The 13832-nt window shown below is 54.5% G+C and overlaps 1 protein-coding gene across 13 annotated transcripts in view; it reads right to left on the reverse strand.

The window, feature by feature from the left end:
• scrib (scribble planar cell polarity protein) overlaps positions 1-13832 on the reverse strand; it is a 346569-nt gene that overhangs the window by 122813 nt on the left and 209924 nt on the right. For all 13 annotated transcript variants that reach the window (XM_073055225.1, XM_073055218.1, XM_073055217.1 and 10 more), the window contains one exon: positions 2679-2855. In XM_073055225.1, the coding sequence (XP_072911326.1) occupies positions 2679-2855 (177 nt within the window). The remainder of the gene's footprint in view (positions 1-2678; positions 2856-13832) is intronic.

Below are 13832 nucleotides of genomic sequence, written 5' to 3' on the forward strand. Positions count from 1 at the left end.
ATGGATTTAAGTAAGGCATTTGATAAGGTTCACGATGCAAGGCTCCTTCAGAAAGTAAGGAGGCATAGGATCCAAGGAGACCTTGTTTTGTGGATCCAGAATTGGCTTGCCCACAGAAGGCAAAGGGTGGTTGTAAATGGTTTATATTCTGCATGGAGGAAGTTGACCAGGAATGTTCCACAGGAATCTATTCTGGGACCCCTCCTTTTTGTGATTTTTATAAATGACCTAGATGAGGAAGTGGAGGGATGGGTTAGTAAGTTTGCTGATGACACAGAGGTTGGGGTTGTTGTGGATAATTTGGATGGTTGTCAGAGGTTACAGCAGTACATCGATAGGATGCAGAGCTGCACTACAGGAAGGATGTGGATACCATAGACAGAGTTCAGAGGAGATTTACCAGGATGGTGCCTGGATTGGTGGGCATACCTTATGAGAATAGATTGAGGGAACTTGGCCTTTTCTCCTCGGAGCGACGGAGAATGAGAGGTGACCTGATCAAGGTGTATAAGATGTGAAGGGGAATTGATTGTGTGGATAGCCAGAGGCTTTTCCCAGGGCTGAAACTGCTAACACGAGGGAGCATAGTTTTAAGGTGCTTGGAAATAGGTACCAAGGGGACGTCAGGTGTAAGTTTTCCACAGAGAGTGGTGGGTGCATGGAATGCACTGCTGACGGTGGTGGTGGAAGTGGATACAATAGGGTCTTTTAAGAGCCTCTTAGGTACACGGAACATAGAAAAATAGAGGGCTATGCGCTAGGGAAATTCTAGGCAGTCTCTAGCATAGATAACATGGTCAGCTCAACATTGTGGGCCGAAGGACCTGTAATGTGCTGTAAATTTTTATGTTCCAAAAAGAAATAATAAATAAATAAACAATTAAGTATTGACAACATGAGATGAAGAACCCTTGTAAAGGGGATAGAATTATGATCACTATCTTCAAAATAGACAATAGACAATAGGTACAGAAGTAGATCATTCGGCCCTTCGAGCCTGCACCGCCATTCTGAGATCATGGCTGACCATCTACTATCAATACCCGGTTCCTGCCTTGTCCCCATATCCCTTGATTCCCCTATCCATAAGATACCTATCTAGCTCCTTCTTGAAAGCATCCAGAGAATTGGCTTCCACTGCCTTCTGAGGCAGTGCATTCCACACCCCCACAACTCTCTGGGAGAAGAAGTTTTTCCTTAACTCTGCCCTAAATGACCTACCCCTTATTCTTAAACCATGCCCTCTGGTACTGGACTCTCCCAGCATCTGGAACATATTTCCTGCCTCTATCTTTTCCAATCCCTTAATAATCTTATATGTTGCAATCAGATCCCCTCTCAATCTCTTTAAATCCAGCGTGTACAAGCCCAGTCTCTCTAACCTCTCTGCGTAAGACGTAAAATGTTCTCCCACTGAGAAATCTGACACCTGACCAGGTTCATTTCCCAATACCAAATCAAGTACAGCCTTTCCTCTTGTAGGCTTATCTACATATTGTGTCAATAAATCTTTCCGAACACACCTAACAAACTCTTTCCCATCTAAACCCCTTGCTCTAGGGAAATGCCAATCGATATTTGGGAAATTAAAATCTCCCATCTTGACAACTCTGTTATTCAAGTGATTTATGACAATCACATGGAGCACGGGACCACACCAGATCCCTGTGGAAAATCACTGGTCACTGACCTCCAGGCAGAATACTCTCCATCAGAAACCACTCTCTGCCTTCTGTTGGCAAAGCAAATCTGAATCGGCAAGGCACCTTTCCCAAGATCCATGCCTCTGGACTTTTTCAATGAGTCTACCATGGGGAACCTTATGAAATACCATGGTAACACCCATATACACCACATCCACTGCTCTACCTTCATCAGTGTGCATTGTCACATCCTCAAGTTGCTTGGAAATCCTGCAGCAATTTCCCTACCATTGAAGTGAGACTCATTGACCCATGATTCCGAGGATTGTCCCAATTCCTCCTACTGAACAAAGGTACATTTGCTACGCTCTACGCCTCTGGCCAGGGAGGATATAAAGATCATCTCTTTCTCCTGCCCCATTATCAGAGTTGGTCAAGTTCAAGCTTATTGACATTTAACCATACACATGCATACAGCTAGATATTGTTCTTCTGGGGCAAAAGTCAAACACAGCAGATACAGTCATAATCCAGCACATACAGTCACAAATTCCTACGAGCAAAAGTCGCTGAGCAGCATGGCCTGAAGACTGACAGGCTGGTATAAACAGCAAGGTGTTTATTTATGCAAGACAATATAATATTACTAGTGCTATTATAATGAAAATAGCAGTCATATAAATATGAGAAACAACAGCGATGAAAGATAAAAAGTGACAAGCACAAGGTGAGTGTATGTGAGACTGGGGGTTCAGACAGGGTACATGTATGCGCCGGGTAGCAGCAAGGTGTGAAGACATCTAACAGACTGGCGGGGAACGCTGTACCAACCTGGATGGTTTTGGTTCTTCTGCTATAGTACCTGATGCCTGACAGCAAGAGGTCAAATAAAATGTGGGAAGAGACTGTGTTAATGCCTGACACCTGTCCTCTCCATCGTCCTCTCCTTTTACTGTCCATATACTGAGAAACCAATCCAGCACACACACATCTGCCAACACACTCCCCCACTGGCACTGTCTGAGCGACGCTCACCTGCATCCCCGGGGGCGGGGGGTCCCTACGAACGAGGAGCCGGATCTGTTGCTGGTGGGAGAGAAGGGCCATCACTGCCTCCTGGTGTGTAGCATGACGCAAGTCGATACCATTCACCTCCAGGATCCGGTCTCCAACTTGCAGCCCAACCTGGGCAGCCAGTCCATCCGGAACTACCTATAATCCGCGCACAAGGTCAGAGAAACAGGTGGTCAGCAAATGGGACAACGACACAGGGGAGACAAGGAGGGAAGTCAGACTGTGTAAGGTGGTTCACGAGGAGGGGAAGGGCAGACAGACTGTGTAAGGTGGGAGACGGGGAGGGGAAGGTCAGACAGACTGTGTAAGGTGGTTCACGAGGAGGGGAAGATCAGACAGACTGTGTAAGGTGGGAGACGGGGAGGGGAAGGTCAGACAGACTGTGTAAGGTGGGAGACGGGGAGGGGAAGGTCAGACAGACAGTGTAAGGTGGGAGACGAGGAGGGGAAGGTCAGACAGACTGTGTAAGGTGGGAGACGGGGAGGAGAAGGTCAGACAGACTGTGTAAGGTGGGAGATGGTGAAGGGAAGGTCAGACAGACTGTGTGAGGTGGGAGACGGGCAGGGGAAGGTCAGACAGACTGTGTACGGTGGGAGACGGGGAGGGGAAGGTCAGACAGACTGTGTAAGGTGGGAGATGGGGAAGGGAAGCTCAGACAGACTGTGTAAGGTAGGAGATGGGGAATGGAAGGTCAGACAGACTGTGTAAGGTGGGAGACGGGGAAGGGAAGGTCAGACAGACTGTGTAAGGTGGGAGACGGGGAGGGGAAGGTCAGACAGAATGTGTAAGGTGGGAGACGGGGAGGGGAAGGTCAGACAGACGGTGTAAGGTAGGAGATGGGGAAGGGAAGGTCAGACAGACGGTGTAAGGTAGGAGACGGAGAAGGGAAGGTCAGACAGACTGTGTAAGGTAGGAGACGGGGAAGGGAAGGTCAGACAGACTGTGTAAGGTGGGAGACGGGGAAGGGAAGGTCAGACAGACTGTGTAAGGTGGGAGACGGGGAGGGGAAGGTCAGACAGAATGTGTAAGGTGGGAGACGGGGAGGGGAAGGTCAGAGAGACTGTGTAAGGTGGGAGACGGGGAAGGGAAGGTCAGACAGACTGAGTAAGGTGGGAGACGGGGAAGGGAAGGTCAGACAGACTGTGTAAGGTGGGAGACGGAGAAGGGAAGGTCAGACAGACTGTGTAAGGTGGGAGACGGAGAAGGGAAGGTCAGACAGACTGTGTAAGGTGGGAGATGGGGAAGGGAAGGTCAGAGAGACTGTGTAAGGTGGGAGAAAGGGAAGGGAAGGTCAGACAGACTGAGTAAGGTGGGAGACGGGGAAGGGAAGGTCAGACAGACTGTGTAAGGTGGGAGACGAGGAGGGGAAGGTCAGACAGACTGTGCAAGGTGGGAGATGGGGAAGGGAAGGTCAGACAGACTGTGTAAAGTGGGAGACGAGGAGGGGAAGGTCAGACAGACTGTGTAAGGTGGGAGACGGGGAGGGGAAGGTCAGACAGACTGTGTAAGGTGGGAGATGAGGAGGGGAAGGTCAGACAGACTGTGTAAGGTAGGAGACGGGGAAGGGAAGGTCAGACAGACTGTGTAAGGTGGGAAACGGGGAGGGGAAGGTCAGACAGACTGTGTAAGGTGGGAGACCAGGAGTGGAAGGTCAGACAGACTGTGTAAGGTGGGAGATGGAGAAGGGAAGCTCACACAGACTGTGTAAGGTGGGAGACGGGGAAGGGAAGGTCAGACAGACTGTGTAAGGTGGGAGACAGGGAGGGGAAGGTCAGACAGACTGTGTAAGGTGGGAGACGGGGAAGGGAAGGTCAGACAGACTGTGTAAGGTGGAGGACCAGGAGTGGAAGGTCAGACAGACTGTGTAAGGTGGGAGATGGAGAAGGGAAGCTCACACAGACTGTGTAAGGTGGGAGACGGGGAAGGGAAGGTCAGACAGACTGTGTAAGGTGGGAGATGAGGAGGGGAAGGTCAGACAGACTGTGTAAGGTAGGAGACGGGGAGGGGAAGGACAGACAGACTGTGTAAGGTGGGAGATGGGGAAGGGAAGGTCAGACAGACTGTGTAAGGTGGGAGACGGGGAGGGGAAGGTCAGACAGACTGTGTAAGGTGGGAGACCAGGAGTGGAAGGTCAGACAGACTGTGTAAGGTGGGAGACGGGGAAGGGAAGGTCAGACAGACTGTAAGGTGGGGCACGAGGGGAAGGTCAGACAGACTGTGTAAGGTGGGAGATGGAGAAGGGAAGGTCAGACAGTCTGTGTAAGGTGGGAGACGGGGAGGGGAAGGTCAGACAGACTGTGTAAGGTGGGAGACGGAGAAGCGAAGGTCAGACAGACTGTGTAAGGTGGGAGACGGAGAAGGGAAGGTCAGACAGACTGTGTAAGGTGGGAGACGGGGAAGGGAAGGTCAGACAGACTGTGTAAGGTAGGAGACGGGGAGGGGAAGGTCAGACAGACTGTATAAGGTGGGAGACGGGGAGGGGAAGGTCAGACAGACTGTGTAAGGTGGGAGACGGGGAAGGGAAGGTCAGACAGACTGTGTAAGGTGGGAGACGGGGAGGGGAAGGTCAGACAGAATGTGTAAGGTGGGATACGGGGAGGGGAAGGTCAGAGAGACTGTGTAAGGTGGGAGACGGGGAAGGGAAGGTCAGACAGACTGAGTAAGGTGGGAGACGGGGAAGGGAAGGTCAGACAGACTGTGTAAGGTGGGAGACGGAGAAGGGAAGGTCAGACAGACTGTGTAAGGTGGGAGACGGAGAAGGGAAGGTCAGACAGACTGTGTAAGGTGGGAGATGGGGAAGGGAAGGTCAGAGAGACTGTGTAAGGTGGGAGAAAGGGAAGGGAAGGTCAGACAGACTGAGTAAGGTGGGAGACGGGGAAGGGAAGGTCAGACAGACTGTGTAAGGTGGGAGACGAGGAGGGGAAGGTCAGACAGACTGTGCAAGGTGGGAGATGGGGAAGGGAAGGTCAGACAGACTGTGTAAAGTGGGAGACGAGGAGGGGAAGGTCAGACAGACTGTGTAAGGTGGGAGACGGGGAGGGGAAGGTCAGACAGACTGTGTAAGGTGGGAGATGAGGAGGGGAAGGTCAGACAGACTGTGTAAGGTAGGAGACGGGGAAGGGAAGGTCAGACAGACTGTGTAAGGTGGGAAACGGGGAGGGGAAGGTCAGACAGACTGTGTAAGGTGGGAGACCAGGAGTGGAAGGTCAGACAGACTGTGTAAGGTGGGAGATGGAGAAGGGAAGCTCACACAGACTGTGTAAGGTGGGAGACGGGGAAGGGAAGGTCAGACAGACTGTGTAAGGTGGGAGACAGGGAGGGGAAGGTCAGACAGACTGTGTAAGGTGGGAGACGGGGAAGGGAAGGTCAGACAGACTGTGTAAGGTGGAGGACCAGGAGTGGAAGGTCAGACAGACTGTGTAAGGTAGGAGACGGGGAAGGGAAGGACAGACAGACTGTGTAAGGTGGGAAACGGGGAGGGGAAGGTCAGACAGACTGTGTAAGGTGGGAGACCAGGAGTGGAAGGTCAGACAGACTGTGTAAGGTGGGAGATGGAGAAGGGAAGCTCACACAGACTGTGTAAGGTGGGAGACGGGGAAGGGAAGGTCAGACAGACTGTGTAAGGAGGGAGATGAGGAGGGGAAGGTCAGACAGACTGTGTAAGGTAGGAGACGGGGAGGGGAAGGACAGACAGACTGTGTAAGGTGGGAGATGGGGAAGGGAAGGTCAGACAGACTGTGTAAGGTGGGAGACGGGGAGGGGAAGGTCAGACAGACTGTGTAAGGTGGGAGACCAGGAGTGGAAGGTCAGACAGACTGTGTAAGGTGGGAGACGGGGAAGGGAAGGTCAGACAGACTGTAAGGTGGGGCACGAGGGGAAGGTCAGACAGACAGTGTAAGGTGGGAGACGGGGAGGGGAAGGTCAGACAGACTGTGTAAGGTGGGAGACAGGGAGGGGAAGGTCAGACAGACTGTGTAAGGTGGGAGATGGAGAAGGGAAGGTCAGACAGTCTGTGTAAGGTGGGAGACGGGGAGGGGAAGGTCAGACAGACTGTGTAAGGTGGGAGACGGAGAAGCGAAGGTCAGACAGACTGTGTAAGGTGGGAGACGGAGAAGGGAAGGTCAGACAGACTGTGTAAGGTGGGAGACGGGGAAGGGAAGGTCAGACAGACTGTGTAAGGTAGGAGACGGGGAGGGGAAGGTCAGACAGACTGTATAAGGTGGGAGACGGGGAGGGGAAGGTCAGACAGACTGTGTAAGGTGGGAGACGGGGAAGGGAAGGTCAGACAGACTGTGTAAGGTGGGAGATGAGGAGGGGAAGGTCAGACAGACTCTGTAAGGTAGGAGACGGGGAAGGGAAGGTCAGACAGACTGTAAGGTGGGAGACGGGGAAGGGAAGGTCAGACAGACTGTGTAAGGTGGGAGATGAGGAGGGGAAGGTCAGACAGACTGTGTAAGGTAGGAGATGGGGAAGGGAAGGTCAGACAGACTGTGTAAGGTGGGAGACGGGGAAGGGAAGGTCAGACAGACTGTGTAAGGTGGGAGATGAGGAGGGGAAGGTCAGACAGACTGTGTAAGGTAGGAGATGGGGAAGGGAAGGTCAGACAGACTGTGTAAGGTGGGAGACAGGGAGGGGAAGGTCAGACAGACTGTGTAAGGTGGGAGACGGGGAAGGGAAGGTCAGACAGACTGTGTAAGGTGGGAGGCGGGGAGGGGAAGGTCCGACAGACTGTGTAAGGTAGGAGACGGGGAAGGGAAGGTCAGACAGACTGTGTAAGGTGGGAGACGGGAGGGGAAGGTCAGACAGACTGTGTAAGGTGGGAGATGGGGAAGGGAAGGTCAGACAGACTGTGTAAGGTGGCAGACGGGGAGTGGAAGGTCAGACAGACTGTGTAAGGTGGGAGACGGGGAAGGGAAGGTCAGACAGACTGTGTAAGGTGGGAGACGGGGAGTGGAAGGTCAGACAGACTGTGTAAGGTGGGAGATGAGGAGGGGAAGGTCAGACAGACTGTGTAAGGTGGGAGACGGGGAGTGGAAGGTCAGACAGACTGTGTAAGGTGGGAGATGAGGAGGGGAAGGTCAGACAGACTGTGTAAGGTGGGAGACCGGGAGGGGAAGGTCAGACAGACTGTGTAAGGTGGGAGACGGGGAGGGGAAGGTCAGACAGACTGTGTAAGGTAGGAGATGGGGAAGGGAAGGTCAGACAGACTGTGTAAGGTAGGAGATGGGGAAGGGAAGGTCAGACAGACTGTGTAAGGTGGGAGATGGGGAAGGGAAGGTCAGACAGACTGTGTAAGGTGGGAGATGGGGAAGGGAAGGTCAGACAGACTGTGTAAGGTGGGAGATGAGGAGGGGAATGTCAGACAGACTGTGCAAGGTGGGAGATGAGGAGGGGAAGGTCAGACAGACTGTGTAAGGTGGGAGATGGAGAAGGGAAGGTCAGACAGACTGTGTAAGGTGGGAGATGGGGAAGGGAAGGTCAGACAGACTGTGTAAGGTGGGAGATGAGGAGGGGAAGGTCAGACAGACTGTGTAAGGTGGGAGATGGAGAAGGGAAGGTCAGACACACTGTGTAAGGTGGGAGATGGAGAAGGGAAGGTCAGACAGACTGTGTAAGGTGGGAGACGGGGAAGGGAAGGTCAGACAGACTGAGTAAGGTGGGAGACGGGGAAGGGAAGGTCAGACAGACTGTGTAAGGTGGGAGATGGGGAGGGGAAGGTCAGACAGACTGTGTAAGGTGGGAGACGGGGAAGGGAAGGTCAGACAGACTGTGTAAGGTGGGAGACGGGGAAGGGAAGGTCAGACAGACTGTGTAAGGTGGGAGACGGGGAGGGGAAGGTCAGACAGACTGTGTAAGGTGGGAGACGGGGAAGGGAAGGTCAGACAGACTGTGTAAGGTGGGAGACGGGGAAGGGAAGGTCAGACAGACTGTGTAAGGTGGGAGACGGGGAGGGGAAGGTCCGACAGACTGTGTAAGGTGGGAGACGGGGAGGGGAAGGTCCGACAGACTGTGTAAGGTGGGAGACGGGGAGGGGAAGGTCCGACAGACTGTAAGGTGGGAGATGGGGAAGGGAAGGTCAGACAGACAGTGTAAGGTGGGAGACGGGGAAGGGAAGGTCAGACAGACTGTAAGGTGGGAGATGGGGAAGGGCAGGTCCGACAGACTGTAAGGTGGGAGACGGGGAAGGGAAGGTCAGACAGACTGTAAGGTGGGGCACGAGGGGATGGTCAGACAGACAGTGTAAGGTGGGAGACGGGGACAGGAAGGTCAGACAGACTGTGTAAGGTGGGAGACGGGGAGGGGAAGGTCAGACAGACAGTGTAAGGTGGGAGACGAGGAGGGGAAGGTCAGACAGACTGTGTAAGGTGGGAGATGGGGAGGGGAAGGTCAGACAGACAGTGTAAGGTGGGAGACGAGGAGGAGAAGGTCAGACAGACTGTGTAAGGTGGGAGACGGGGAGGGGAAGGTCAGACAGACAGTGTAACGTGGGAGACGGGGAAGGGAAGGTCCGACAGACTGTGTAAGGTGGGAGACGAGGAGGGTAAGGTCAGACAGACTGTGTAAGGTGGAGAGATGGGGAGGGGACGGTCAGACCGACTGTGTAAGGTGGGAGACGGGGAGGGGAAGGTCAGACATACTGTGTAAGGTGAGAGACGGGGAGGGGAATGTCAGACAGACTGTGTAAGGTGGGAGATGAGGAGGGGAAGGTCCGACAGACTGTGTAAGGTGGGAGACGGGGAAGGGAAGGTCAGACAGACTGTAAGGTGGGGCACGAGGGGAAGGTCAGACAGACAGTGTAAGGTGGGAGACGGGGAAGGGAAGGTCAGACAGACTGTAAGGTGGGAGACGGGGAAGGGCAGGTCCGACAGACTGTAAGGTGGGAGACGGGGAAGGGAAGGTCAGACAGACTGTAAGGTGGGGCACGAGGGGATGGTCAGACAGACAGTGTAAGGTGGGAGACGGGGACAGGAAGGTCAGACAGACTGTGTAAGGTGGGAGACGGGGAGGGGAAGGTCAGACAGACAGTGTAAGGTGGGAGACGAGGAGGGGAAGGTCAGACAGACTGTGTAAGGTGGGAGATGGGGAGGGGAAGGTCAGACAGACAGTGTAAGGTGGGAGACGAGGAGGGGAAGGTCAGACAGACTGTGTAAGGTGGGAGACGGGGAGGGGAAGGTCAGACAGACAGTGTAAGGTGGGAGACGGGGAAGGGAAGGTCAGACAGACTGTGTAAGGTGGGAGACGGGGAGTGGAAGGTCAGACAGACTGTGTAAGGTGGGAGATGAGGAGGGGAAGGTCAGACAGACTGTGTAAGGTGGGAGACGGGGAGTGGAAGGTCAGACAGACTGTGTAAGGTGGGAGATGAGGAGGGGAAGGTCAGACAGACTGTGTAAGGTGGGAGACCGGGAGGGGAAGGTCAGACAGACTGTGTAAGGTGGGAGACGGGGAGGGGAAGGTCAGACAGACTGTGTAAGGTAGGAGATGGGGAAGGGAAGGTCAGACAGACTGTGTAAGGTAGGAGATGGGGAAGGGAAGGTCAGACAGACTGTGTAAGGTGGGAGATGGGGAAGGGAAGGTCAGACAGACTGTGTAAGGTGGGAGATGGGGAAGGGAAGGTCAGACAGACTGTGTAAGGTGGGAGATGAGGAGGGGAATGTCAGACAGACTGTGCAAGGTGGGAGATGAGGAGGGGAAGGTCAGACAGACTGTGTAAGGTGGGAGATGGAGAAGGGAAGGTCAGACAGACTGTGTAAGGTGGGAGATGGGGAAGGGAAGGTCAGACAGACTGTGTAAGGTGGGAGATGAGGAGGGGAAGGTCAGACAGACTGTGTAAGGTGGGAGATGGAGAAGGGAAGGTCAGACACACTGTGTAAGGTGGGAGATGGAGAAGGGAAGGTCAGACAGACTGTGTAAGGTGGGAGACGGGGAAGGGAAGGTCAGACAGACTGAGTAAGGTGGGAGACGGGGAAGGGAAGGTCAGACAGACTGTGTAAGGTGGGAGATGGGGAGGGGAAGGTCAGACAGACTGTGTAAGGTGGGAGACGGGGAAGGGAAGGTCAGACAGACTGTGTAAGGTGGGAGACGGGGAAGGGAAGGTCAGACAGACTGTGTAAGGTGGGAGACGGGGAGGGGAAGGTCAGACAGACTGTGTAAGGTGGGAGACGGGGAAGGGAAGGTCAGACAGACTGTGTAAGGTGGGAGACGGGGAAGGGAAGGTCAGACAGACTGTGTAAGGTGGGAGACGGGGAGGGGAAGGTCAGACAGACTGTGTAAGGTGGGAGACGGGGAGGGGAAGGTCCGACAGACTGTGTAAGGTGGGAGACGGGGAGGGGAAGGTCCGACAGACTGTAAGGTGGGAGATGGGGAAGGGAAGGTCAGACAGACAGTGTAAGGTGGGAGACGGGGAAGGGAAGGTCAGACAGACTGTAAGGTGGGAGACGGGGAAGGGCAGGTCCGACAGACTGTAAGGTGGGAGACGGGGAAGGGAAGGTCAGACAGACTGTAAGGTGGGGCACGAGGGGATGGTCAGACAGACAGTGTAAGGTGGGAGACGGGGAGGGGAAGGTCAGACAGACAGTGTAAGGTGGGAGACGAGGAGGGGAAGGTCAGACAGACTGTGTAAGGTGGGAGATGGGGAGGGGAAGGTCAGACAGACAGTGTAAGGTGGGAGACGAGGAGGAGAAGGTCAGACAGACTGTGTAAGGTGGGAGACGGGGAGGGGAAGGTCAGACAGACAGTGTAACGTGGGAGACGGGGAAGGGAAGGTCCGACAGACTGTGTAAGGTGGGAGACGAGGAGGGTAAGGTCAGACAGACTGTGTAAGGTGGAGAGATGGGGAGGGGACGGTCAGACAGTCTGTGTAAGGTGGGAGACGGGGAGGGGAAGGTCAGACAGACTGTGTAAGGTGGGAGACGGAGAAGCGAAGGTCAGACAGACTGTGTAAGGTGGGAGACGGAGAAGGGAAGGTCAGACAGACTGTGTAAGGTGGGAGACGGGGAAGGGAAGGTCAGACAGACTGTGTAAGGTAGGAGACGGGGAGGGGAAGGTCAGACAGACTGTATAAGGTGGGAGACGGGGAGGGGAAGGTCAGACAGACTGTGTAAGGTGGGAGACGGGGAAGGGAAGGTCAGACAGACTGTGTAAGGTGGGAGATGAGGAGGGGAAGGTCAGACAGACTCTGTAAGGTAGGAGACGGGGAAGGGAAGGTCAGACAGACTGTAAGGTGGGAGACGGGGAAGGGAAGGTCAGACAGACTGTGTAAGGTGGGAGATGAGGAGGGGAAGGTCAGACAGACTGTGTAAGGTAGGAGATGGGGAAGGGAAGGTCAGACAGACTGTGTAAGGTGGGAGACGGGGAAGGGAAGGTCAGACAGACTGTGTAAGGTGGGAGATGAGGAGGGGAAGGTCAGACAGACTGTGTAAGGTAGGAGATGGGGAAGGGAAGGTCAGACAGACTGTGTAAGGTGGGAGACAGGGAGGGGAAGGTCAGACAGACTGTGTAAGGTGGGAGACGGGGAAGGGAAGGTCAGACAGACTGTGTAAGGTGGGAGGCGGGGAGGGGAAGGTCCGACAGACTGTGTAAGGTAGGAGACGGGGAAGGGAAGGTCAGACAGACTGTGTAAGGTGGGAGACGGGAGGGGAAGGTCAGACAGACTGTGTAAGGTGGGAGATGGGGAAGGGAAGGTCAGACAGACTGTGTAAGGTGGCAGACGGGGAGTGGAAGGTCAGACAGACTGTGTAAGGTGGGAGACGGGGAAGGGAAGGTCAGACAGACTGTGTAAGGTGGGAGACGGGGAGTGGAAGGTCAGACAGACTGTGTAAGGTGGGAGATGAGGAGGGGAAGGTCAGACAGACTGTGTAAGGTGGGAGACGGGGAGTGGAAGGTCAGACAGACTGTGTAAGGTGGGAGATGAGGAGGGGAAGGTCAGACAGACTGTGTAAGGTGGGAGACCGGGAGGGGAAGGTCAGACAGACTGTGTAAGGTGGGAGACGGGGAGGGGAAGGTCAGACAGACTGTGTAAGGTAGGAGATGGGGAAGGGAAGGTCAGACAGACTGTGTAAGGTAGGAGATGGGGAAGGGAAGGTCAGACAGACTGTGTAAGGTGGGAGATGGGGAAGGGAAGGTCAGACAGACTGTGTAAGGTGGGAGATGGGGAAGGGAAGGTCAGACAGACTGTGTAAGGTGGGAGATGAGGAGGGGAATGTCAGACAGACTGTGCAAGGTGGGAGATGAGGAGGGGAAGGTCAGACAGACTGTGTAAGGTGGGAGATGGAGAAGGGAAGGTCAGACAGACTGTGTAAGGTGGGAGATGGGGAAGGGAAGGTCAGACAGACTGTGTAAGGTGGGAGATGAGGAGGGGAAGGTCAGACAGACTGTGTAAGGTGGGAGATGGAGAAGGGAAGGTCAGACACACTGTGTAAGGTGGGAGATGGAGAAGGGAAGGTCAGACAGACTGTGTAAGGTGGGAGACGGGGAAGGGAAGGTCAGACAGACTGAGTAAGGTGGGAGACGGGGAAGGGAAGGTCAGACAGACTGTGTAAGGTGGGAGATGGGGAGGGGAAGGTCAGACAGACTGTGTAAGGTGGGAGACGGGGAAGGGAAGGTCAGACAGACTGTGTAAGGTGGGAGACGGGGAAGGGAAGGTCAGACAGACTGTGTAAGGTGGGAGACGGGGAGGGGAAGGTCAGACAGACTGTGTAAGGTGGGAGACGGGGAAGGGAAGGTCAGACAGACTGTGTAAGGTGGGAGACGGGGAAGGGAAGGTCAGACAGACTGTGTAAGGTGGGAGACGGGGAGGGGAAGGTCAGACAGACTGTGTAAGGTGGGAGACGGGGAGGGGAAGGTCCGACAGACTGTGTAAGGTGGGAGACGGGGAGGGGAAGGTCCGACAGACTGTAAGGTGGGAGATGGGGAAGGGAAGGTCAGACAGACAGTGTAAGGTGGGAGACGGGGAAGGGAAGGTCAGACAGACTGTAAGGTGGGAGATGGGGAAGGGCAGGTCCGACAGACTGTAAGGTGGGAGACGGGGAAGGGAAGGTCAGACAGACTGTAAGGTGGGGCACGAGGGGATGGTCAGACAGACAGTGTAAGGTGGGAGACGGGGACAGGAAGGTCAGA

This window comes from Hemitrygon akajei, chromosome 8, assembly GCF_048418815.1.
Source record: "Hemitrygon akajei chromosome 8, sHemAka1.3, whole genome shotgun sequence".
NCBI classification, from domain to species: Eukaryota; Metazoa; Chordata; class Chondrichthyes; order Myliobatiformes; family Dasyatidae; genus Hemitrygon; species Hemitrygon akajei.